The sequence below is a fragment of the Vespa velutina genome, chromosome 6, assembly GCF_912470025.1.
Source record: "Vespa velutina chromosome 6, iVesVel2.1, whole genome shotgun sequence".
NCBI lineage: Eukaryota > Metazoa > Arthropoda > Insecta > Hymenoptera > Vespidae > Vespa > Vespa velutina.
The window spans coordinates 6,498,787-6,526,755 of record NC_062193.1 but is presented as its reverse complement, the minus strand read 5'-3'; the positions used below and the strand labels follow the sequence as shown (position 1 = coordinate 6,526,755).

Here is a 27,969-nt window from a genome sequence, read left to right as displayed (position 1 = left end):
CCGCGTTTCGACGAGTGTTCCTAAACGTGTGCGCTCTCTCGTGATTATTTGTAGAAAAAAAAAAAAAAAAAAAAAAAGAAAAAGAAAACGAAAAGAAGAAGAAAAAAAAAAAGGAAAGAAGAAGAAAAGTACGTATGGCTACGTGATTTTCAGGTGCATGCCTCCTCGACGCTATATTCTCCGATCGATCGAGCTAATCACCTTCTACTACATATAGCGTCGATCGATAAGTCTCTCTGTGCATCAACGTTATTATTAACCGCTATTATTAGTTATTACGCGTTATTAGATATAATACTGTTTCGAAGTAAATCTCTTAATACTGGTCCCCTAGTGAAAATTACGGCTGGACCGCCAGCCGAACGTATATATGTACGTAGGTATGTATGTATGTATGTATGTATGTATGTATGTATGTATGTATGTAGATAAGTTTATCATAATGTAAAATAATAGAGGAAAAATATTTTCTTTTGAATAATTCGATCGTATTTGAGTTTCTATATTAAATGTCATCTCTTTCTGTCGATCGAGAATGAAGCATTAATGCTTAAAACGTAAAGAAAATTAATGATCGTGGCGATGCAATAAATAGAAGAACATATGCAAATGATGTCAATGTGTATGTCCGTGCGTATGCGTTTAAGTATATTTGTGTGTGTGTGTGTGTGTGTGTGTGTCGTTTGTGTATATTTGTGTCTTCTGGCGGAAGGATAAACGTCTTTTTTGCGAGTGTTCGACATCGAAAGATTAATTAGTCTATAGTTTAAAAATTGAAAAGGGGAGAAAAATATTGAAAAAAAAAAAAAAAAAAAGAAAAGAAATAAAAATGAAGGTGAAAGAAAATTGGATAAGGACGAGTAAGATCACTCGAGATCATAAACTTTCGCTGACTACACTGGTCTCGCCTGTTTCTTTCTCGTCAGTCTTTTCCTTGGGAATACTTTTGGTCCTCGTGTCAAAGGTTGCGTTTGATTCGAGCCCAACGGATGTTTCCTATTGACTCGCTCTTTCTTGATCTTCGGTATTCTCTTCCCTTTAGTACCCATTCCAGTTTTTGGACCCTTCTTGTTGTTCTTCGGTCGTAAGATAAGCGGTTTTATTGTGTTAGGATCGCAGGTACCAGGTCCAGTCGCAGTGGCATTACGAAAGGCACGCGTCCAATCATTCAGAAAGGTTTGATATAATCTTAAAACGCCCCAATCTTGAATGAGCATGAGCGTCAGATCACCTTCCTTGGCCCAGTTACGACTTTCCGTGACGATGACCGCCTTGTGAGCGGTTGGTAATTGCAGTCCTAGATTCAGGATCGCTGTTTCTACTTCGCAAAGCATCTAAGTATCGAAACAAAATCGTATTATTAGAATATAATTAATTGAAATATAATTGACCGATAGAGATGTTTGTTGTTTTGGATAGAAAAAAAGAAGAAGAAAAAAAAAAAAAAGAAAAAAAAAGATAGAGAGAAAAGGAAGAAAGAAAAGAAAAGAAAAAATATTCGTATTACTTACTCGAAGAATTTCGATTTGCATGGCATCGATAATCTCGTTTCGCCTGTTCATCGTAAGATCGACGTTGATATTCGACTTTAGTCGGAACGCTCTAAGATGGTGGAACGTGATGGCGAACCTTTGAAGGGCGTCGTGAAGACGTGGAAGTGCACGCTCCGCCTTCTTACCCTTCTCGAGGCACCAGAGCTCCCTATGGTACCACTCAAGCTGCTTCTCCGGAAGCCAGTTCATTCTGTACTGCTCCTTCAGCACTTTGTACACCTGCGAACGAAAGACGAGATGCCGACTGTTTAGTCTTGACGATCGTTTCGAGGAAGATCGTCGTCGTTTATTCGATTAGTGGTAGTAGGTAACGAGAGACTAAAAAAAAAAGAAAAAAAAAAAAAAAAAAAAAAAAAAAAAAAAAAAAAAAAAGGAGGAAGAAGAAGAAGTCGAAAAAAAAAGAAGAGAAAAATTGCAAGCTCGAAAGAAATTTGAAAGAAATATCGAATTCCGATGTTCGATTCGTTCTCGCGCGAGGTAATTCTTTCGTACGAGGAAAGGAAACCTTTCGATCGATAAAATTTATTCGTGCGATAATAGAAAAAGAAAAAAGAAAAGAAAAGAAACGAACGTTTAATCCCACAAATATTTATATTGACTTAACGTGATTTCTTTTATTACGTTAGATTATCTTACGGGTTTTAACGGAGATCAGAAATTTCTTGGCATTAGAGGGAAAGAGAAAGAAAAAGAGAGAGTTGAGCATTTTATTTCATATGTATGAGAAACGAGTACGCTTGTACGCGATACCTATGGCAGACTGTGCCATTCATTAGACTTTGCATCTAAACGATCTCGTAAGAGAGTCACCGAGAAAATCGAGTCTGCTTTTCGCGACGCGACACGCGTAACGAATGTAAATCGTCGTTGCACTCGGAAAGTAGGACTTTGCGGCATTGTGCCGCACGTGCGGACTTCCCCGGCCGTAGCTTTGAGGCCGCCCACGCGATCTTAACCCCGTGCTCTCTCGATGATTAATTACAAGCCGTGGTATTCGTCAGAAGGTAACAGTTAATTGGACGATCTCAGTCGAAATAAATTATTCCAATCGTTCTAATTAATTAAATTAGATAGAGCACGTACGTAATTCGTAGATGTAGACTTTTAACACTTACCTTCGAATAGATCTCATGAATATCCTTGAGATCCTTCCTAAAGTGATTCTGAGCGACCCTAAGCTGGGTTCGTACCCTTTTCAACGCTCTATGAACGCTATGACGTTGGGGCATTTTTTTCAGAGCTGCAGCAACCGGCGTACCACATGGTTGCAACCAAGGCTCCATATTACTGTTGGATTCCGAGATGGCGGTATGGAGACCGTAGCTGGTCGGTGCTCCGGAAACCGTCCCGCTCAGCCCGGAACTCAGGAAGAAAGCGAGGCTCGTCAGAGTAGCCGTCTGTGCCACCGAATCTGCAATCGTAAGAGATTTCTACGTCAAGACTAATTATCATATATACGTTATACTGTAGATTTTAAATGTCATATTACACCTATACGATCCTTCGCACTCCAATTATTACGTAGAAACGTACATATGCCTGACAGTAGTTTCCTACCATTTCGTTCTTCGAGATATACGATCGAACTCGCTGACAAGTTACGCCGATTTACATAATTTCTCGGATCGTTGATCGATCGTACGACGACGATTAACACGTCGACTGTCAGCATTTGACACGTTTAAGTGCGAACGGTCAGAATTTTTCTTTTTATTTTCTATAGGAAAATGTCGAACGTTCGAAAGTGCATGATCGATTATTATACCGGATATATCTGATATTATCCACATAGATAAATCAACTATGACGGAGAAGGACAAAGATGGAAAGAATTTTTTCTTATTCTTCGTTATTTAATTCTTCAATAAAAATATCTTCTTTAATAATATCAATTGAAATGACTATATTCGTAAAAGAAAAAGAAGAAAGAAAGAAAGAAAGTAACTACACGTTATCCGTAAGTAGATATGTAAAAGGCGTTTTGAACTAAACGGAAAGACGACTAAGAGATGGAGAAGTAAAAGAAGAAGAAGAAGAAGAAGAAGATGAAGGAGAGAAGGGTGGGAGGTACTTCCGACTTTCACGGCGTGCGTGCCTACACTGGCAGGCACACACCAACCACGTAGGTACCTACCATCGCACCTACGCGCCAATTTAACAGCGACCAATCGTCGCCCCCGCAGTAGGAAATGGGTTGCAAATCGGAGAATCACAATTTATTGCGCAATTAAACGTCTTGCCTTACGACTTCCCTCGCGATTTCGCGTCGCCTTACCCCTTAGGGTATCTCGTCGGAGCCCTTTGCTCCCTTAACGATTCTTTTGCTTCGTTATCCTCCATGAAAGATGCCCCAAGCGAAAGAAGAACTCATACGTCCTTCTCTTGGCTGTCTACTTTCTCTCTCTTTAGATCCTCCCTCGTCTCCCTCCCCCCCCCCCTCAATCCCTACCTCTTCACTTTCAAATTTGTCTTACATTTCTTTTTTTTTCTGTTTTTCTTTTTGCAACGTTAAAACGGAATATCGAAAAATTCTATCGTAAATATTTCAAATACAATAAAACTTGTATAGAATATAATGTACTTGTATTCAAGATAAAAGTTTTGCTGAAGTGTCGCTGATAATCTTCAATATGTTCAGTGACAGATCGAGACCCCACTGTAAGCCACACATACTTATGTCGAATGATTTCTAGCTAAACAATGACATAGCTTATTACTAATCGTCAACACGTAGGAATTTGATTTATATGTGTGTATGCGTGTATGTGTAAAGGAAAGAGAGAGAGAGAGAAAGAGAGATAGAGAGAGATAGAGAGAGAGAGAGATTACAGTCGATCGAATAATCGACCATTCGATTGAATCGACGATGAGTCGATAAGCGAGACTCGCGACGATACTTCCTACCTTATCCTATCTCTCTCATGAAAAAGAAAGATAGATAGATAAATAGATAGATAGAGAGAGAGAGAGAGAGAGAGAAAGAGAGAGAGAGAGAGTGAGAGAGAGAGAGATAGAGAAAGGAAGGCCGACTGGAAGAGACCGCCTTGGTAATTAACAAACGTTAATTGGTTGACCGCGTATGCGAGTAATGCGTGTTAATTCTTGATCGTATAGGCACAAAACGAACTCGATGCGATTCGATACGATCACTGCGTGTTTTTCGCACGTTGGTCACGCGCGAACGAGCACGCGTCTCTCGTTAGACGATTCTAGTGGAGGAAAATGTTAGAGAGTTCCCAACCCCACCCCATCCCTCTTATCAATTATAAACTTTCAAATTCCCCTACGTCGTGTTATTATTAAAAAAAAAAAAAAAAAAAAAAAAAAAAAGAAAAAAAATGTATTGGATCGTATTATGATTTAAATAACAAAAAATGAGATTAGTTGGAAAGAAAAGAAGAAGAAAAAGAAAAAAACGCGAGAGAACGACCACGTTCCTTTTTTTCTTCATACATAAAAATATATATTTATATATATATATATATATATACATATATATAATTTTTCTCCTTTTATCTGAACATTTTATCTTCCACTTCGCTGGTGGCTGCATCGATCTTTCTTAGATAGTCGTGCAACAGCCTCGTCGGTATATCCTCCTACCTCGCAATAACTCACGATTCGATTAAGCCGATCTCAGGAGCAAATCCTTAAGGGAAGCCGGTCGTTTCACACGGGTGTATCTTATCGAAACCTCACGCCTTCTCTTCCTTTTTCCATCGCTTTCAGATGTCGGATTGTACTCCATTGTCGCGTTTCGTATTATACATCTGTATATACGTAAGTATATATGTACGTAAACATATACAGATATATTTCGTATATATATATATATATATTTATAAATATGTATATACATACGATATACTCACACAAACGGAACACAAAATGATACACATTGTAAACTAGTACGGGGACACTAGCGTGGGCGTGTACGCAAGCAGTGAGGCGAGCAGCAAAGGTGCTCTCTATATCGTATGCACGCTCGATCTCGACTGTATCAATTTACACTGCCGCTACCCCACTCGTGTAGCTCCCTCAGATATATTCTTTTTTATCTTCCCGCTCCTCTCACTCTCTCTCTCTCTCTTTCTCTCTCTCTCTCTCTCTCTCTCTCTCTCTCTCTCTCTCTCTCCCTCTCGTTCTTTCTCGTTTATACGAAACGTCCGTCCATCGACTTAGCTTAGCTATCTCTTGCACCTAAGTACTCTTACCTTCGATAAAGAAGTTATTGCCGTATTGCAACGTTAATCGTACACTGCGTCTAATCGAATCTGTCGAGAGTTACGAAATTCGTCTGATCCAGAAAAGTCTGGTTACTTAGCCACCGTTCTTAGTTGACTCACTCACTTGGTTGGGAAAAAGAAAAAGAAAAGAAAAAAAAAAGAATGAAAGAAAGAAAGACGGACAGACAGACAGACAGACAGACAGACAGACAGATAAAGATTTGTTCTCGCTCCGGTAACGGAAAATTCTAACGATTTATTGCCACAATAGTCGGCCGTGGTATAAGATTTATAGATCAATCCATTTCATTAAAAATGTTATACGGATGTACATATGTATATGTATGTAGAATAACGTCGTTGAAAGAGAATAAGAGGAAGAGAAAAAGGAATGAAAGAAAAAGAAAAAAAAGAAGAAGAAAAAGAAGAAGAAGAAGAAAGGTAGATTCCCTTTTTCTCTCTCTCTTTTTTGAAACCGATGAACGAAGATTGTTGGTTTTGAGTTGGTTCTCATCGATAGCTCGAGGCCCTAACAGCATTGCTTTCTGTTTTCTGGGAACGAACCCGGCTTACTCGCCACATCGGGAGTAGCGATCGCGTGGTGATTAGACTCCGCCTTCGCTTTCTTCGAGAAAAAGAAAAAGAGAGAGAGAGAGAGACAGAAAAAGAGAGAGGAAGTGAGAGAGAGAGAGAGAGAGAGAGAGAGATTGATATAATGATGTGAGAGCTTCTAAACATCAATCATTTTAACAACAAATCGTTAACACTGTATTATTGTATCGTAGGTAAGATAAAACAATTAATTAAATTATCATCGACGAACGACAAAACAAAACGAAATTCGAACTCAGATACCAGGAGCTCGATTTATTTATTTCTTTTTTAATTATTTTGTTACTATTTGTATTTTTTAGGAACAAAAGACAATCGACAATCGTCGATAGAGAAGAATTTGGATGAAGAATAAGTGAGTATCTACAAGAGGAAGAAAAGAAGAAAAAAAGGGAAGAGAGAAGAACAGAAAAGAAAAGAAAAGAAAAGAAAAGAAAAAGAAAAAAAGAAATAAGAGAATGAAAAATGAACGAGAAGAAAGAACGTTTCGATGGAGCTCACAAAAGTGCGCTCACGCACGCCCCGAGGAGATGCACTCGCTATTTCAAAATGACACACGGATCCGAAACACGCACTCCCGGCTTTTGCTTGCTCGTTCACGTCCATTTTACACGCACGAGTAGATCGTCGTTGGAATATACCTATTTCTCTTCTTCTCTTTTCTTTCACGGGGATCGACGAGGATGCGTCTACAAAGGTATGTGGGACGCGTTCTGCCACGTGACGTCGTTCTCGCGAGTATGTTCGCGTCCACGCAAAACTTGTGAAGAACTTACAGAATGGATCATCCTTCTCCTCCTCCTCCTCCTCCTTCTCCACCTCCTCCTCCACCTTCTCCTCCTTCTTCTCCTCTTCATCTTCCAACCTTCTCCTTTTCCTCCCTCGTTTGTGCACACCTACGACACATTTACGCCAGAAGGAAGAAAAGGATATGCGGAGGAGTTTTCGATGCACGTGCTAAGACCAGAAGGACGAGTCCCGGAAGAATGACGCATAGAGGCGTCGTCCTTCTTCTTTCGTTTTTTTTTTCTTTTTTTTATTTTTCTTTTCTTTTCTTTCCTTTTTTTTTTTTTTCTTTCTTTCTTTCATTTCTTCCCTCCGAAGTGAAATGAGAGAAAGTTCTTCTTTACACGCGAGCTTATTTTTTTGATATCTGTCAAGTGATTACAGCGATGTTAATCTTGATAACGATTATCTCCGAAGATAAATATTCAATTAATTTAATTAATTGCCTTTATCATCGTTACTCCATTTAAGAATATTTATGTTCAATTTTATTAATATTAATGAAATTGACCGATGAGATTTTAATTTTACAAAATAAATTATATAATCCTGCAATATCATTTTCTACCTTTCGCTAACCGGAGACTTTAACGCTTCCGTTCAGGGATGCTCCGTTGGTGGTCCATGACGTCACGGATCCACCAAACGGATCAAACTGATCTGATGAGGATTAAAACTTCGCCTGAATTTTTTCTTCTTTGGTCACACATTAACTCGTAATACGTTATGGAGGGTCGTGCGTGTTAATTTGTATTTCTCACCCCGTTTATTTCGAGGAGAAACTCCATGGAAAGTTGGCTTCGAGCCGTAACGACGATATGGATCACTGATGTCATACTGACGTCATCCATCGTTTATATCCAGAGGTGACAGCCTACCGTCGGCATCGGCGCAAGAGCTGATCGCGTACGACGGCTCTCTCCGTCTCTCTCTCTCTCTCTCTTTCTCTCTCTACAGTTTTATGTAGAAAGGGGGAGAAGGAGAGGAGGTGTCAGGGCAAAGGAATGCGCGCACGATCAGTACCGCGTTCAATGTCATCGTCGATTACGTTCCAACGATCGAACGTCGATCGTATCTTTCTTGGTAGATTCGCCGACGATAGATACATCAACTTTCTTCCACCATTGCGAAATTAATCTTTTGAAGTAACGTATGACGGATACGCATAAATAAAATCGATGGTGAATGGTACGATCAAAAGTTTTCAAAAGCACGGGAGCACGAGAAAGGTGGTGATGATTCAATACAGCAACCATCGAGCTTTCTCTCGCACGTCGTCCACGCGCCTGACCTCGGGAGGTTGCTTCGAAGTTGTCTTTCGCTATAGATCGCCTCCTTTCATGTTTATATGTGTAAAATGTATTATGCGTGTCGCGTATGCTCATTGAATCGAACAAACTCAGACAAGGTAGATACATCTGTCACTTAAGCAAGCCGCTTAACCAAAAGCAATTTTCGTTAAATTAAGAGACACGCTCGATCCGATGGACGCCTCGTAAATACGTTTTATCGAACGATAAAATCGATCGAGCGACGCGATAAAAACTATCGCGGCAAAATATTCTCTTCCTTCATGAGCACGCTCAAGAAGAGAACGAGTAGATATATTGGATACAGATTTAATATCTACGAGTATGTAGATTGTAAGTATCTTTGCATCGTGTAATATATAAGAAATAGAGACGTAGTAAACGAGCTCGTACGACTAGTCATTGATATTTACGTATACCGCGAAGAGATCGCGACGAACAGAAGAAGAAAGGAAGACAGAAGAAAAGAAAAAGAGAAAGAGAACTCGGTGCGTATTTACAAAAGAGAAAAATAGATTATGCAAACGATTGTGAAATTACCCCGTTCGGTGCAATAAAACGGGATGAAAGGAGCATTGTGATTAATGGTCAGTATATTATACATTATTCATTATACGCATTCCTATCGGTCTGGTTCTTGGCGACGAGCGATCTCTCGCGAACGCGAACACGCCTTTCGAAGGATGCGGGGGTAAATACCTGCATTAGTGAGCGTAAGGCGAATGACTTCGCAAAAGGTTACTGGTTTTTGGACGTTATCGAGTCAGCGAGACGGTGAAAGCGATTCTTAACGACTGTCAATGCGAATAAAGAGAAAGAGAAAAGAGAAAGAGAAAGATCAATTAATTATTTTATTACGATTTTCTTACAACATATAATGTCGAGCAATAAACGGCGTACATAAGTTTAAACCAATAACGAGCTTATTCTCGCTAAACGAAGTAAATTGGAGATAAATGATCATTTTGAATGATAAACGTGAAGAAAGATAAAGTCGTACGGTAGCGTATTGCACGTTAACTGTCCCTTTCGGTTCCGACAAATGTATGCAAAATTTCTCTTGGGAGAAAGATCGCGCCGGGATACGGGGAGATCGATACTCGTAAATGCGATAGCTTGAAATATACGATTAAATACACGGCACTGTTCAGGTTTAAAGAGCCGAACACAAGCCGTAGACTTTAACAACCAAACTCTACTCCTACCTGCGAAGAAATGTTTTGCCCGCGAAGAATGCAGTGAACATCGTGCGACTAACGGCAGGCGGTCCCCATTCTCGAAGGAACATAAAATTGAACTCTCGTGCCGCGGCTTATAAAGCCCTTTACGACGACGATCTCGCGCACGTAGTACGTATACAGAGACGTCAGTGAGATCTTTGGACGATTTCAGTCAGAAAGAGGGAGAGAGAGAGAAAGAGAAAGAGAAAGAGAGAGAGAGAGAGAGAGAGAGAGAGAGAGAGAGAGAGAGAGATTCGTCGCGTACCACGCCTCGTCGTCGTCCCTTTCGGCCCTTTACGATTATCTCGCATTGTGAGCCACGATAACAGCTTCGACCTCGGGTAATAAAGTACGCGAGTTCTGTCATCGCCCAGTACACGGCCTACGTCCTTTTCTCTTCTTTCTTCCATTTATCTTTTCTCGTAAGAGACGTACGTACGTACATACGTACGTACTATTCGAATACGATATTACTTACTGAATATCGAAGGTGTTACGAGTTTCGATTTGCTTCCGGTTAGACTTACAAGAATATTGATAGGATATATTTATAGGTACTGAGTATAGTAATAATAATTCAAAAGTTTTTACTACGAATGGTCATAGTAAAGTATTGCAATCGAAATGATCTAAAAGATTATGTTAACAAGGGACCAGAATTGAAGACATTGATAAAGAAGAAAAGAAATGAGACTGAAAGAGAGAGAAAGAAAAAAAAGAAAGAGATAGAGAGAGAGAGAGAGAGAGAGAGAGAGAGAGAGAGAGAGAGAGAGAGAGAGAATAGATGAGGAGCACGTGGTCTCGCAAACGTACGCGCGAGCGTGTTTTGCGTGGCCACTCGCGTGTCAGTCCGATCGTTGAACCGGCTCGCAACAATCGTACTGAATCAAAGTTGTCGGTGGTCAGGCACCAAGAGACCTGGCCCGCTCCACCCACGATCCGTTGTACGAAGCGAATATACGTAGAGATGCGTGAGTTTCTATGTGTATGATGGTTGCCTATATACGTGTAGGTAGGTAGTACGTATGAGTGTGCGTGTGCGTTGCGGGGGAACGGTCCGATACGTTCCAATGATTCGACATACGACGAAACACGTCGATCTTGATTTTGTCTCTCTTTCTCTTTCTCTCTCTCTCTCTCTCTCTCTCTCTTTCTCACTTATAACGTATCTACGAGTTTCTATCGCGAGACGACGCGCGAAGCGATCGTGTCTCGATCGACTTGACCCTATCAACGACGATTTATTCGACTTCTCTTAAGCGATATCGATTTCTACACGTTCGTTTGCCACCTTAGTAAAACCAGTTCGTTCGAAATTGAAGATGGTATCGTATATTCCGTGAATAATTTCTAAGATAAAATCTTAAAGATTAGATTTTTAATAATATAACGAAAATGATCCCATTCTCTTTGTCGTCTATATATATATATATTGTACAGACTTTACTTATTTTCACAAGCCTCTTATCACGGAGTTTGATTAATTAATGATTTGACCTTTTTTCCGCTCGACATTAACTCCTACCGATGAAAAATCGAATAATAATCGTAAGGAAAAAGGAGAGAAAGAAAGGAAAGGAAAGGAAAAAAGAACAAAAAAAAAAAAAAAAAAAAAAAAAAAAAGAAAAAAAAAGGAAAAGAAGAAAAAAACGAAAAAGAAAAAAAAAGAAAGAAAAAGAAAATAGATAGGTGTTCTTTAGCTTCGCAAGCGAGGCTAAAAGGTTCTTATCTATTTTAAAAATACGTGACTTTTTATCAAAGAAAAATATACTTTAACCTACGTGTACCGCGAGTCGTGTTTTCCCACGATGTTTAACCTATATATAACGAGGATATCTAATAAACCTCGATATTTTAATTAATGTACAAAACTACGAGCTAAATATAGAAAGAACTTTAATACCCTAATCCCTCTTGGCCTCTCAATGCCCTATCAATGTTGTTTTATTACGATCGAATGTACGATACAATTAAAGTGTCTCGGAAATAAAGATCATCAACGAAGAAAATAAAAAAAAAAGGAAAAAGAAAAAAAAAAAAAAAGAAAGGAGGAAAAAAAAGAAATAAGGAAAGAAAACTTATCAATCCTTATTTTATGACTCTCCTTCGTCTCTCGTTGATGCGTGTACATCGAAAAATTCTCGTATATCTACGAAATAAACCACTCGTTATATCTACTACTTGCTCGCACCTGATATTCTCTCGAGGGCGAGGGTAGAAGAATAGAGAAAGAAGAAGAGAGAGAAAGAGAGAGAAAGAGAGAGAGAGAGAGAGAGAGAGAGATTCAAGGGATCGATCGATCGCCGTGTATCACCATGGTTATATATTACGAACTACTCGTACGTTTACAATGTACACCTACACATATACGCACACGTGTAAGGGAACCGCGTGCATCGGCATGAATGAACGCATCGCTCATTGCGCACGAGAGCCCCGAGGTAAAGAATAGCAATCGAGGGAAGGATGGATGGCGTCAGGTGGCCAAAGAGAAAGAGAAAGATACTGCTCCTGGCAACTTCGGTAATTGGCCGGACGGCTTTTAAAATCAACACACCCCGGGCTAAAAGGGATTCTCTCTCTACCCTTCCCTATCTATCGTTCTTCTCAACCTAAAGATTTTCGCTCGTTCGAATAACTAACTGTTCGTCGTCATTCGTCATCATCGTTATATACTCGATATATTTATACGATGTCGCTCTCGAAAAGACGGAAATCTTTATTGGCATCGCCAAGGACGCGTATCGGTTTTCCAACACCTACGCGTATTAATTCTCACCTTACTCGGTGTTCTGGTTTCGTCGAAGAAAATAAAAAGAAAAAAAAAAAAAAAACGAGAAAACGAATGAAGTAAAGTAAAATAAGATTAAAAAAAAAAAAAAGAAAAAAAAAACAAAAAAGAAAAAGAAAAAGAAAAAATGAAAAGACAAAATCATTGGTTTCGAATCGATAGAAAAATCTTCGAATCTATTTCCATCTATATAAATAAGTATTTACATATATTAATCCTATATGTCTGTTAAGAGAATCGACAACACGAATAAGAATAGATTCCAAGTTGGAAACATAAATCAACTATGCTATGCGTCATCCTGCTTGCGACGCGACGTCGCGTACCGCGTGCTTGCGGTTTACTTCGGGGCACCGTAATTGCAGAACGTAGGTGGAGAGGAACGGAATACCGTGGTGTGCGGACTCGTCGTAAAGCTCGATTCACTATGGACCGTGAAATTTAAACATTGCCTCACTTTCTTCGTTGTACCACCCGCACCGCGTACGGACTTACACGATTCCACCCGCAGAACCGCGCAACGCTAATAAAACCAACGAAAGATTGGCCGGTTGCTTCTTCTTCTCTCGAAAGAAAGAAAAAGAAAAAGAAAGAGAAAGATAAAGAGAGAGAGAGAGAGAGAGAGAGAGAAAAAGAAAGAGATGTTTCGGCTTCTCGCGATTCGAGTATCTCGTCTACTTTACGACAACGAACTCGCGATATTTCTAACCGTACGATCTTACGAAACTATCTTTGTTCAAGTTAGATTTTTCAATTGATCCGTGTAGATCTGTGAATCTGAGAATCCGTGGGATAAAGGAAAAGCCCGTCGTTTAGAAAATAACACCGTAATCGAGAGAAGGGGAGAGTATCTCACCTTGGAAAAAGGAAGGCGAGAACGAAACGCCAACACGCACTACTCTCTTTTTCTCCTCTATCTCTCTTTCTCTTTCTCTCTCTCTTTCTCTCTCTCTCTTTCTCTCTCTCTATTTCCTCGAATAGATAGAAAGAGAGATTTACCGATACTGTTTAGCTTTCGTAAATCGGAGCAATTAGCGACTCGTTACGTATAAAGAAAACCCATGTGGTAATCCTAAATTATATTGCGTGGGGAACGTATTACCTCCTTCGTATCGGATTAAACGGCAAGAGTTTACTACGATCTCGTTCGATTCCGACATCGTGATCGACTATATGCGTGTATATATGTACGAAAGAGAGAGAGAGAGAGAGAGAGAGAGAGAGAGAGAACGAACGTCTATAGATCCTGCGTGTACATGAGAAAGAGAAAGAGAAAAGAAAAAGAAGAAGAAGAAGAAGAAGACGAAGAATGAGAAGACGAAGAATAAAAAGAATAAGAAAAAGAAGAAGGAACAACGAAGAGAATCGACGCGAGCACGTTCCGCGAACAAGCGTAACATCGTTAATGCCCCTTAATAACTACACGCGTTCCGATAAATCCTACATGTCGTTACGATCCGTTTATCTCGTATTTATACCTCGTAAATGGCAACGAATCGGCATTTCGTATTTCTCCTTCGACGTAATGGCTCGAAACGGAGGAGACTCTTGGCGAGAGGAGCCGAAACAGCGTGTGCTTTTCTTCCTTTTATTTAGCGATCTGTGATCACCGATAAAAAGGGCGACCGTGTTCGTCGTGGTATTATCGACGAGAAAGGAGCGAGCTAACTCGATTCTAATTAAACGAACGAACGAACGAACGAACGAACGAACGAACGAACGAACGAACGAACGAATGAACGAACAAATGTAAGTAAGTAAGTACGTATGTACATAAGTGCTATATACGTATTTACGTACGAAGGAATATTTCGTTTCTCGCGTGTAACGCGAGGACGAATAAATTTTCGAAAGCAAAAGACTTTCCGAACGATTACTCGCAGACTTCGTTCGCGAGAGATCGAAAAACTGTGAGAGAAACAGCAACCGGTAGCGACTCCAAGGGAACTCGTCAGAAAACCAGACGGGAATGTATGAAACTGAATTTATCTCTGCGGCCCCGGTTTTACTACGGCCGGCAGCCTCCATAAGTCCCTCATTCTTTCTTTCTTTCTTTCTTTCTTTTTTATTTTTTTTTTCTTTCTTTCGCACGAGCGAACGATTTACGTCGTCTCTCTCTCTCTCTCTCTCTCTCTCTTTCTTTTATTTCTCTCTTTCTATCTCTCTGTCTTTGTCTCTTATGTATCTCTGTCTTTTTCACTTCTTTACTCTTTCTCTCGTAAGTAGTAGTAAGTGGACACCGATTAACAAATTGACGCAAAAAGTAACTCCGGTGCTTCATCAAGGTTTCTATCTACCTCTCGTCATTCGTCGTTGTCGAGGGACAACTTGTATAGCTGACGCCGTATAGACGACGCGACGTTCAGATCTCATGTCTCTCTCTCTCTCTCTCTCTCTCTCTCTCTCTCTCTCTCTCTCTTTTCTTCATCGAATCCCGTAACATCGCGTTTTTAAACTGCGACGATAAAGACGAACGATACGGAACGATTTCTTTTATTTCCAGTTATAGATCGCAACGACGATAAAATCATCGACGCGAAACTGTCTTCGCTTCGTTGGAAATCTAAATGGCCGACTTTGGCCTACAGGGAGACAATAAATGCCGCTTGAGAAACGATAAAATCCATGAGAAAGAGAGAGAAAGAAGGAATGAGAGAGAGAGAGAGAGAGAGAGAGAGAGAGAGAGAGAGAGAGAGAGAGAGGTAACAGTTATTAGGATGAAAAACTTTAAATGGTACGATGAATGCGTGATCTAATTACGGGAAGTATGGACGTTAATGTGTCGGCAATCGGAATCTGAAATATATATATTTCATCGTCGCACGGGAAAGCTTTGACGCATTAACGATGAACGAAGGACGACTCGCAAGGTAACACGTAACGAATTCAATAATCATTAAGGTCCATTGGATATGTATAATTTTCATCCGATGACGTTTACGTTCTTTGATCGAGTACTGTCACGAAAGTGTTGGATGATAGTTTGAAGAAAATGCCGATGGCTATTAATGGGAAAATATAACGAAACTTACATAATTTCTCTTTTTCTTAATTCGAACGAGAACAAAGCAAATAATCTACTATTCGATTCTTTTGAACTGTTACGAGATAGTTCGATCGACTTCGACCACTTTCGACCTTTCCACGATTATCCCGAATCATGCGGTATTTCGAATATCGCCTTGATATTTTCATCCCACGCTATAATATGTAAGTAACGTATCCGGTACGTAAAACCTTTTGAGATAACGATACAACGTGAAATTTAATGAGTAAGATCGGAGGTCGTAAAAGCTTCGAAATATCATCTAAAGTGTTACGGTTAGAAATGTCAGATGAGAGAAGTCTGTTCCTAAAAATAATTGAGAAATGTTTCGAAACAACAGAACGCGCGAACGTGGAAGCTAATAAGCCGTGTGAACGTTCGTTACGACGAACGAAAGGATTCGAATATGTTCTTCTCGTCGACGCCCTTTCAAAGGGCACGTCGCGATCCTTCGATGTGTGGCACGGGGCCGGCACCACTCTGGGCGCTGGCATAATATTTTCATTTCACGCTGGAGTGCCCGCCTGTCCCATAATATGTCCGGTGAACCCTGCTGAACCCGAAACCACAGACAGAAAGAGAAAGAGAAAGAGAAAGAACATGTACGCGCGCGTCCAAGTCGCTTACGGACCTCGATCTTTTGCCCTTTCTTTTTTTTTCTCTCTTTTTCTTTTTCCTTTTCTTTTTCTTTTTTCTTTTTTTCCATTCCTTTTTTTATTTCTTTTTTTTCATTTCTTTTTATTTGCTTCGTAGGACGTAAGTCAGCCGGGCGACAACGAAAGGACGACGTAGGAAGAAACCCCTCCTTCAGAATGGGCTCCGCCGTCAAGGGCTCGGCTCGTCCTACGAGTATCCATCCTATACTCCTGCCAAAATATTCCTCTTCCTACGTCTTTCTTTTCTCTCATTTCTCTTATTCCAATACGATACGATATTTCCAATGTTAATTAAATACGCGATCGAATGAGAATATAAATCAGAACGTTCATCGAACGTTCGCCCCTAATCCACGTCGACTTTTTGATCCCTAATGATACTTGAAAACTCGTCCCGATCGCGGAGTGAAAGGGACGAAACAAAAACGAGACAAGGGACTCGCAATCGGTACAATTTCGAGACTCGTTCGATAGCGATTCCCTTTCGAGCAATTCGATCGGGCCACGGATATGTAATTTTGTGTATCGCCAAATTGCCTCTCAACTTTCTCCCTCTACCAAAAGTTATAACTACTTCTCTTGTCTTTCTTCTTTTCTCTTTCCTCCCCTTTCCTCTCTATTCTCTCTCTCTCTCTCTCTCTCTCTCTCTCTCTCTCTCTTTCTCTTGTTAAGGTAAACGAACATACGGACGAAGGTACACGAACTTCTCTTCGGTCGCACGGTTTATCATTTCCCACGGCATACATTATTTCTCAGTATATCGACCCTCTTTGCTCTTCGTGAAGCCCTACTAGAACGATTAATCATCCTCAACGTGGTATTACCTTTATAATCGGAGTCTGGTTTCGTTTATCGACCACTCGGAGGAAATGCCCGTTCATTTTCTTTCAATTTTAAACACGAGGACTCGTAATGAACTCCTAAGAGAAAATATAATGGACCGAATTTTACTAGTTAAGGTTGTACTAGTTAACGATGCCCGAACGATAAACTAACACTGCTAGTTTCAAACGCGGTGATATACCAAAGTAAAGATGAGGAGAGATGAAAAATAAAGAGAAAAAAGAAAGAAAAAGAAAGAAAGAAAAAGAAAGAAAGAAAAAGAAAGAAAGAAGAAAAGAAAAAGGAAGAAGGTTTGTCCCGACTGTTTGACTCCTCCTTCTTCCGCTCCTCTCCGCCTTCGCGAACGATCATCGGGGATCTTTTCCTTCGAACGAATATAAAAAGAGATAGCGGGAGAAAGAGAGAAAAAGAGAAAGAGAGAAAACAATCACGAAAACGTAAGATAGCGGACGCGACAAGACGACGAAGTCGTCATCTTCGTCGTTAACTCTCTTTCTTTCTCTCTCTCTCTCTCTCTCTCTCTCTCTCTTCTTTCTCTTTCGTCTTGTCTCGTGCTTTCAGCAACGAAAGACCACCTTCGGGGCGCACGAGTGTTTGATAAACCGGTTAAGGCCCGTCCCCGGATCTGTTTGCCTTTGGCTTTTGTAACTTTACTAGTGTTGTGACTCGACTCGCGAGAGGGACTCTACGCGGGACCAGAAAAAAAAAAGGGATCCGCGATGGTACCCCGAGCAAACAGTCCGTGTGTGTCCCGAACCAACAAGGCGTACGCACGCCTCTCTTTCTGCGACCCGCGTCGAACCCGACAACGATGACTGTCGATGGACACGCGGATGGAAAGCGGTCGGACTTTGCGTTTCTCGCGCCTTCCTACACCCACACGCCCTTTCGAACTACCCGACCCTTCTCTCCGATCCTCGGACAAATTCAAGATCGATATAGTTCTCATCGAAGAAAGAGAAAATTCGAAATATTTCTTTCTCTGACTTTATCCTATGTTGTTCATTCACAGAGGATCAAACTTTTTCCTTTTTTTTATGCAATTTAAAGGGATGAAATGAAAAGAGAAGAAAAGTGAGAGAGAGAGAGAGAGAGAGAGAGAGAGAAAGAGAGAAAGAGAAAGAGAGAAGCGAGTGGGATGCGAGTCGGTCTCTTATCCAACCGCATCTGCCGCTGTAACGAGCGGTTGCGACGAATGTATTTGTCATGTTACCCGATGGAGAAATTCGATAACAATTCTTTTCGCTACGCGATTTCATTGTACCTATCTTCGTGTTTAAGTCCGTCGTTATCTCCTGACGATCTAAAAAGAAAAAAAAAAGAAAAAGAAAAAAAGAAAAGAGAGAAAAAGAAAAAGAAAAGTAAACCCCGTAGAAACAGTATTCGCGAACGGTCAATTCATTCTCCGGTCTGGGCTGTCAGTTACGGCCACATCGCGATTAGATTCATCAACATTCGCATTGCCAGGTTGAATGTTCTATGCTCTTGGCTATGCGTATACATATCTATCATTAAGTAGTTATTCATTTTCCCGATCGATAATAGGACTCGTCGAAAGCTATGGACATTCTAAATGTTCCATAATTTGTCTATCGTTTTAAATCAAATAAATGTTTATACGTCGAGACGACATCGAGAAAGAGTGGAAGGAGAAACGAGATAAGGGAAATAGGAGTCACAACAAAATCGAATTATCAGGCAGGAACGAATGAAGAGGAAATCTTAGACGATTGCGATCACACCCACCCACTTCGGTTCCTAGAGCGAAGCCAAATAAACACACAGGCGTGCTATCTCTCTGAGCCCTCCTCCACTGACTCAGTTTATTGCTTAGTCATTCGACCGCTAATTATTCCATATAAACGTCGATTATATAAATGAACGATCGACGAATAACGAAGCAAAATGAAACGACGTATCGTGATAATTTCTCGAACGGGAGATCTTTCGAGATAGTCGCTCTTATTACCGAACGAATACAGCCTGTATTTCTTTTGGTTATCTATATCTGAAAAAAAATGAAAAGAGAGAGAGAGAGAGAGAGAGAGAGAGAGAGAGAGAGAGAGAGTATTCTATTTGTAGGTGGACGTGCGTTTTCCAAGATATCATTTTTTTTTTTTTTTTAATTTTTTTTTTGTTTCTTTTTTTCGTAATAAGTATCTCATATATACGCGAAGGATCGAGCTTTCGAAGAACGATTTGAAAACGATTTTAAAAAATTTTGTAAAATAAGATCGATAGAGATCGACGACGAGTCGTTCGCTACCGATATAACGTGTCTAATGAAATTCTTCAAATTATTGTGACATCATTGGCAAAGCATTCGCATATACGGTATTATGATGTCACCGATTATGATGATAGTCCGAATGCTTAAGCCGCTTATCGTAAGTGTATAACAATCATGAGTATGATTTCTTTTTTTTTTTTTCTTTTCCATTCGAACGTAAGATTTCAAATATAACTTCTCGCATTTGGTTCGTGACTGACAATTATCAACTTACTTTTAATCATTAACATTGACAGCAACATCTTTCGCACGTAAACAAATTATACGGAATGTTCGTGCGATCACTTTTCGCGAGTGAACCTCCCGGTAAACTATGATTACCGCGAGCGAGCGCGCGACCGCAAAGATAATGTCGCGAGATAATAAATTATTTCGATCGTTCTAACCGACGGCTACGTTTAGTCAACAAGATTATCGTATAATTACAATCTAGGAAGTCGAGACCCGGTCCATGATCAGGAGACTGTTTCCAACGGTCCACCAAGCCGAAGGGTGGACGTCTAGACGAATGACCGTCGATCCTATCCCGACGAAAAATAAAGAAATGGATGCTCTCTCTCTCTCTCTCTCTCTCTTTCTCTCTTATCTTTTTCTCTCTTCCAGGACCACAAAGTTCTATTTTCGAATTAATGACACTCTCCGAAGATGATGCTACGAGATTGAAAAACCTGACCAATCGCAATTGCATTGTCTAACGTCGCTCGAATTCTTTCCAATAATCGATCGAACCTGAGAAACTTGTTAGATGGACGATTAATTTTCTCTTCTTTCATTCTAATATATGCACGCATATAATATTTTGAAAAATTATTTTAATAAATATATATCGTCTATAACGAAAAATATATAAGCAAGATCGTTCGATTAATAAATTTCATTAAGATCGATTATTATATTGTTTATTTCTATTTATATCTATTGAAATCTTTCTACTGTGTGAAGTTTTATCTATTCTCGATCCTTCGAAAGAGTTAAAGAAATATCGACTTGCTAATTCACGGAACTCGATCAATAGAAACCGCGAGGGAAACGGTACTCGCAAGCCGTCGCATGGAATCCTCACGTGTCATTGCGTCATTAAAATACGTCCCAACGAAACTCGTTGTCGAACGTTGGCCGATTCCTCTTTTCTTTTCCTTTTCATTTTCATTTCTTTTTTCTTCTTTCTTTTTTTCTATTTTTTTTTCTTTCTTTCTTTCTTTCTTTCTTTCTTTCTTTTTCTCTTTTTCTCTCCCTTTGCTTCTACGTTTCTACGAAGACTATCTGTTGGACATGATTCGTCGCATTTCCACGCGAGGCTACGATCGAAAAACGAACAAATAAAATAACTATTCTATAACGAGAAGGATTTAATTTGAACGCATCGAAAGTGACTTCGCGGAAAAGTATTTCTTCTTTTTTATTTTTTCTCGATGACGTTGCAAAGAAAATTAGTGATACGTCTAAAGTAATCTCGAATGGATACGATAAGAAGAAGGATAAGAATTGAAAGGAAAGAGAGACAGAGAGAGAGAGAGAGAGAGAGAGAGAAAAAAAGAAAAAGAAAAAAGAACGGAGGAAAGGAAAAAGAAAAGAAAAAGAAGAGAGAGAGAGAGAGAGAGAGAGAGAAAGAAAATGAAAAGGATCTAGCAATGTACACACACCGCCTTAGTGTGGCAAGGGCGAACGCTGAGGCCATCAATAGCTCGAAGATCATCTCTTCCTCGTCCTCCTGCAGGAGATACTCCTGGGCTTCTCCCGGACGATCCAGCTCGTGTTCTGTGATCCACCACTCGCGCACTTCCGCCTCCCTTAATCGAGGGGGCAAGGGAGCCTCTACGTCGTCGTCGCGACGGCCGTCAACGAATGAACGCCTTTATTCTCTTTATACAAATGTAACACGCTATAACGCGTACTAGATTATATCAGAGTACGATATAAAAAAAAAAAAGACTAAGAAAATAGACAACGGAACGAAAGAAAAAGGAAAAAAAAAAAGAAGAACGAGAAAAGATCATCAATGGAAAGAATATGAGAGGATAATATCGAAAGAGAGAGATAGAGAGAGATAGAGATAGATAGATAGAGAGAGAGAGAGAGAGAGAGAGAGAGGAAGAAAAAAGAAGAAATGTAATCAATGTAAATTATTGAGAAAACTAATAAGAACGAATTAAATTGATCGTCGATCAATAATGCGTCAGATCGACGTCAGAGTGACGTAACATCGCACCAGGAATCTCCACATGTCCGTGCAAATCTACAGTCAAATCTATTCCCACCGATAACAATAACAATAACAATAACAATAACAATAATAACGATAACGATAACGATAACAATAACAATAACAATAACAATAACAACAACAACAACAACGACAACAAAAATGATAATAACAACAATAACAATAACTAATGGTCCCTTTTCTTCCGTTCTTAATATAATCTCGAGGCGTCGCGACGCGGCCGACGCGATGAGACTCCGTTGACATTCGAGGCGCCCTTTGCGCACGCTCCTTTTCTTTTTTCCCTTTCTCTCTCTCTTTCTCCCTTTCTCTCGCTGTCCCGCGCGTACTTTCTTCCAAGCCGGGAGGGTATCGGCGCGGTTGACCATTCGGCTTGCCGATCTCGTGCTGACTGAGTGGCTCCCCCGACTTGCGACTCCCAGTTACTCGAGAGACTAGCTCGCTGCTTCTCTCTCTCTCTCTCTCTCTCTCTTTTTCTCTCTATCTATCTCTGTCTCTCTCTCTCTTACTCACCGTCCGTCTCTCTTTCTCTCTCTGTCTCTGTCTCTGTCTCTCTCTCTCTCTCTCTCTCTCTCTCTCTCTCTCTCTCTCTCGCACCTCGCCGCGCCTCGACTCGACTCGGCGGTGGTACCACCTCCTCCTCTTCCCTCCCTCTCCCCGCAAACCACCTCTCCGTCACCAGCCCACTCTACCTGACGCACCACACACCACTCTACTCCACGAACTCTTCTCTTTCCTCTCCTCTTTACTCTGCGCCGCGCCTCTACGAGCCAGTCTGTCTACCGTTCCTTCTTCTTCTTCTTCTTCCTTTTTCTTCTTCTTCTTCTTCATCTTCTTCTTCTTCTTCTTCTTCTTCTTCTTCTTCTTCCTCTCTTTCTTCTTCTACTTCTTCGTCGTCTTCGTCGTCGTCGTCGTCATCTCCGTCGTCGTTCGTAGTTCACTTCGTCGTTTCTTTCTTGTACACTGCTCCCGATGTTCATCCTTCTCGCCCCACTCCCTCGCTCCCCCCACCTGTTCTTGTACCACCCTCACGGCTTCCGCCGTACACGTAGGTGTACAGACTCGTTTCTCCTGTTCCTCCGGCGATTTCAATCCCGGATTCAACCCTTTTCGACTGATGGTAAAGTACAAGAAAAAAAGAGACGAAAAAAGAGAAGGAAAAAAAGATAAGAAGAAAGAAACGAAACGAGAGAGAGAGAGAGAGAGAGAGAGAGAGAGAGAGAGATAGAGCGCGAAAGGAAGAGGAACGAACATTGTACGAGCGTGAAATTATTTGCGAACAATCGAAAGCTCTTCCTCAAGTGATATTGAAATATCTACTCGCTCTCGGTTTGTAATCGACAAGCAAGAGGAAACAAAAAAAAAAAATAAAAAAAGAAAAGGAAGAAAAGAAAAAGAGAGAAAACGGAAATGCTGATAGATCGTCGGATACGTCACCGATAAGATATTATTACGATCCGAGATAACGTTCAGCCAAGTCAAAGACTGACGTTTCGTCAGAGCGACGATCAGATGATCACTCTTAATAATATCTCAGGTACATGTTTTAACAGTTAATAATAATAACAATAATAATAATAATAATAATAATAATAATAATAATAATAATAATAATAATAATAATAATAATAATAATAATAATAATAAGGAAATGAAGAACAAAAAAATTTTGTCGAGATGTCCCTTTAAGTATCGGAGACTGGTGATTGGGACATTAGTCCGACGATGGTTACCCGATGTAATCCCCATTAGCGCCGAGCAAATTATACGAATATTATGCGCTTACAAATTGGAAGCTCGCCCCGTGTCTCGACTAAGGAGCCAGAACGGTCGACAGGTTGCCACGATGGCGCACCTCGCTCCTGCAGGATTTTAATTTAACGACGTGCGCGAGCCGCCGTTCCTGCAAAGGGGATCGAATTACCCCCGCCAATTACGACGTCACGTCGTTAATTAACCCACCTCGCTCTGCCGCACGCTACCAGCCGGTCGGCCGATCTTCGGAAAGCGTTCAAAATGCGATGGATCTCGTTTGCTCACCGACGCCAAAAAATATGAGTACCATCCGTTCTCTTCTTTCTTCTTTTTCCTTTTTTTTTTGTTTGGTCTTTTTTTTCTTTTTTTCTTTTTTCTTTTTTTTTTTTTTTTATTCCTCTTCTTTTGCACTCCTCTCTTCCAGATTTTCCCCAATCGTCTGATCTCGATCGTTATTTTCGTTCTTTACAAGATCATAATCTCGTAATAATCCATATACAATTTATTATATTGTCGATCTTAATATATTCGAAAGATCTTTTTTAACGTCGACGTAACGCCAATTGAAATTTTCTTTAAACCTTCAGAAATTTCCTCTTCTTCTTAGCTTAGCCGCAGATCGCGACTCGTATTTTCCGATAAGCATCTAGATACGATGAAAAAAAAAAAAAAAAAGAAAAAAGAAAAAAAAAAAACTCATCGGGATTTTCTCGCGAGGGAATCCCTCATAGTCGTTTTCTACGTCATCGACGACGACGACGACGACGACGATGATGTCGTCGTTGTTGTTATCGTCGTCGTTGTCGATCGATTACGTAAAACTAAACACGACGTCGAAAGGTGCGAAATCTTGAGAGGATTCAAGTCAGCGAGAAAATGGAAAATCCTGGTCACGCTAGGTTACCTCGACGAGGATCTCCAAGCTGAATCTACGGTGAATTATTTTTTCGCGAGTCATCTAAACGGAAGTACGATTAGCGTCAAACCGCGTCCGTCTCGAATACGGTCCTTGGCTTTCATAGATATTTTTTTTTTTCGGCTTTGGGAACATCCTTCTTCAGTCTTCAGAACTCCGTGATTCCGCGTACTTTTTCTCCCTTTCTCCCTCTTTCCTTTCACTTCTCCCTCGATCCGTCCCACCCACCGTCACCGCCCTCTCTTTCTCTCTCTCTCTCTCTCTCTCTCTCTATCACTCTCTTTATCTCTCTCTTTCTCTTGAATGCATCCTTTCTAACGTGATCACGCCATTTCTAAAGTACTCTGGTGCTATTATATTAACGAACTTTCGGTGAAGTCCTTCCCTCGATTTCCATTTAACTTTCGATACTCAGAATCGCGATTGACGTTTTTACCTAACGAGTAGGCGAACTTAATTAACTTAGCACCCTCGCTGTGTAAGCGAATGCGTTCTCTTCGCTTCAACCTGTGCACCCACGCGCACTTGGTGAAGTTTCAGGAACAAATCTGTACGTATCTTTCGAAACGACGACAATATTTTCGCGCGTTGCACAGTTGAAAAACTTTTGCATCGAGATAACGGACGATACACGGACTAGTAACAAGTGGCATAATCGGGGCGCCACAGAGATGAATCATACCGATAACTATTTGACTTGAGAGCGTTGCTTCGTTATGAAATCATCGATTTTGTTCCCGCAAAGATCTCTCGACATTTCTTTTGGAACTGACGTAATTCATTGACGCGTTTCAATATGAATTTTCTTTAGAGAATTTGTACGACCTTTTTTTCTTTTTTTTTTTTTTTTTCTTTCTTTTCATTTCTTTTTTTTTTTTTTTATCTTTAGAAATCTATACGCGACATATTTAAACTTTCTTCCCTTCTTCTTCTTCTTCTTCTTCTTCTTCTTCTTTTTTTTTCTTTTTTTTTCCTTTGTTTTCTTTTCTTAATCTAAGAAAAGTAATAGTAATAATAGTAGTAGTAACAGTAAGGAAAATTATTTTTGCGGTACGTCGTTCGATAAAGACTCCGACGATGAAACAAGAAAGAGAGGAGATGTGAATCTCATCAAGTAGGAGTTACGAGTGGTCGTGGCACGAGCGATTTGCCACGCAGAGGCGAAGGAAGAAGAAAAATAAAGCGAAGACGAAGAGAACGAAGAAGATGAAGAAGAAGAAGAAGAAGAAGAAGAAGAAGAAGTAAAAGAAGAGAAGAAGTAAAAGGAGAAGGAGTAGGGAACCCTTGAAAATCCATTAGTTCCGTTAACGATAAAGATCGGAATCAAGCAACCACCCCGAAGAGGTATCGCAAAGGATTGCAAAAAGTTGTGCGACGACTACCGAGGATGAAGCGAACTGAAACGTCGTCAAAGGGGAGAAAGGAGATCACGGTAAAAGGGACAAAGTTTTGATACGAGGTGCAAATAAAGATGTAACAGCCGGAGGAGCGGCTAGAGTTCGAGTTAATTTTATCCGCGGACGATGGCTCGTGGATACAAAAAAATCGATGAAAGGTTCTCATCGGAAAAGTGTACTAACCGCTAACTGCACGGTCTCCTTTAATCCACCTGTTCGTAGCTTTATAGCTTCCAACCGACGTAAGTAAAGTACTTCAGATACACGAAATGAATCGCAAATGATGCGGAATCAGTTAGTTATTAACGTAACTTTAAATTAAAAACTAAAGATAAACGAAATTGAACATGTCGATTTAATAGGGACGGGTGGAGGTGGAGGAGGGCGGGGGTGGGTAAAACAAGAAAAGAAAATAATAATGTACATTAAGGGAGATAGGAGAGAAATAAGCAAAAAATCAAAAAAGAAAAAAAAAAAAAAAGAAAAAACAAGAAACAAAAACGAAAAAAAAGAGTGCGAAGAGAGAAAAAAACACAGAGCAAAAGAAAACAAAAAAAAAAAAAGGAAAAAGAAAAGAAAAGAAAAGAAAAAAGAAATTAAAAAAAAATTAAAAAAAATTAAAAGAGAAAAAAAAAGAAAATATCATTTGGATCATTGGCCTTACCCACTCGCATTCTCCGTAAGATAGATGAGTCCAAGCTTGCTCGTAGCCAATATCCTTCTCCCTTTTCGAGTATCCTCTCTCTCTCTCCACGATGTAATCCACTCGTAGTAGAGAGATACACGGCGCACATGCACGCACGCGCGTATTCGCACGCAAACTCGAAAAGCAGGTCAGCACAAGCAAGAGAAGTACGATATAAGCAGGAGAGAAGGGCTCTCTCTGCGTTCTCTTTCTATCTCGTATATCTCGTATATATCGTAGCGCACGCTCCGTAAAGATACACCTCCTCTCTTGCCTCTTCGTCGTCGGTAGTCTTCGTTGTCGTTGTATCGTTACGTCGTCCTCGTCGTTGTCGTTGTCGTTGTCGTTGGTGGTGACGGCGACGGCGGCGGTGGCGATGGTGGTGATGATGATGACGGTGGCTGTGATGACGGCGGCGGCGGTGGCGACGGCGGCGGCAGTAGCGTCGTCGTCGTCGTCGTAGTTATCGTCGTCGTCGTCGACGTCTCGTGCGTATACCGGATTAATGAATGACTAGACACCGGCGTGGAACTATGAATGAACTCTCGCATAGCACTAGAGTACTATATAACCGTGCACATTGTGGGCGTCCGTCGGCTGCTCTCTCTCTCCCTCTCGACCAATGAGATTCACTCTTGGTGACTTGCACGCGGTCTAATACGATTACGTCGCGATTTAACTCCGTTCTAACCTTTTCTCCGAAATTTTAATTTATTCCCCCCTGTTTTTTCCCTTTTCATATTCTCATCGCTTCTTCTTCTCTCTCTCTCTCTCTCTCTCGTCTTTTTCTTTCTTATCTTTCCATACAAAACTTTCCTATGCAAAAACAAACCAAATGACGATTTATCTATAAACCCTTTCCATATTACCCATTAACAAAATCTAAGAACTAATAGGCACGACAATTTATGGATAAATCAATCGCATAATTTAACTATAAACCATAACTCTTCCGTTTTTCCACTCCTTATTTTTTCTTCTTCTTCTTCTTCTTTTTTTTTTTTTTTCTTTTTCTTTTTTATACGTCTATGACGTTCGACGTATTCGACGAAATGACGTGCCAATCTAAGCGTAAAATCTCCGACTAGCCGAGTGTCGAGACATCGTGCCGACGTAGACCAGCCTCCTCGGACAATTTCTGATATCGTCGTACTGTAAAAAAAAAAAAAGAGCAACACCCTCACACGCGACATAAACTTTTTTTTTCCTTTTCTTTTTTCTTCCTTTTTTTCTCTTTTTCTTTTTTTTCTTTTCTTTCTTTTCATTTTTTTTTTCTTTTTTTTTTTTTTTTTACATCATCGCGATCTAATCTCGCGTGAATCATAGTACCGTCGGCGTCGTTACGAACTCCCAGTAATACCATATCTCTATCTCTTTCTTTCTCTTTCTTCATTTTGTATTTTACTTCCTTTCGGTCTCTCTCTCTCTCTCTCTCTCTCTCTCTCTCTCTCTCTTTCTTTCTCTCTCTCTCTCTCTCTCTATATATATATATATATATATATATATATATATATATATATATATATATATTTAATTTTTCTTCTTTTTCTACCAATTACATCACATTGATCATACTGTGCCAACTAACTCGTTAAAAGAAAGCTTTCGAGTACGTCATCGATCACAATCACGATAACGATTACGAGTGTCTCGTGCAAG

General features: G+C 40.3%; 1 protein-coding gene across 4 annotated transcripts; it reads right to left on the bottom strand.

Moving 5' to 3' along the window:
* Nucleotides 1-54: 54 nt before the first annotated feature.
* On the bottom strand, nucleotides 55-27,567 carry LOC124949576. 4 transcript variants are annotated; one of them, XM_047494856.1, is made up of 4 exons: nucleotides 26,290-27,567; nucleotides 2,669-2,964; nucleotides 1,512-1,772; nucleotides 55-1,334 (listed from the first exon to the last, which is right to left on the bottom strand). In XM_047494856.1, exons 1-4 carry the CDS (start codon nucleotides 26,417-26,419, stop codon nucleotides 894-896), a joined length of 1,128 nt encoding a protein of 375 aa, XP_047350812.1. In that variant the 5' UTR covers nucleotides 26,420-27,567; the 3' UTR covers nucleotides 55-893. The 4 variants fall into 4 exon arrangements, with proteins under 4 accessions (XP_047350812.1, XP_047350814.1, XP_047350813.1 ...); XM_047494858.1 differs by lacking the exon at nucleotides 26,290-27,567 and adding an exon at nucleotides 22,071-22,162; XM_047494857.1 differs by lacking the exon at nucleotides 26,290-27,567 and adding an exon at nucleotides 20,975-22,030.
* Nucleotides 27,568-27,969: the final 402 nt, after the last annotated feature.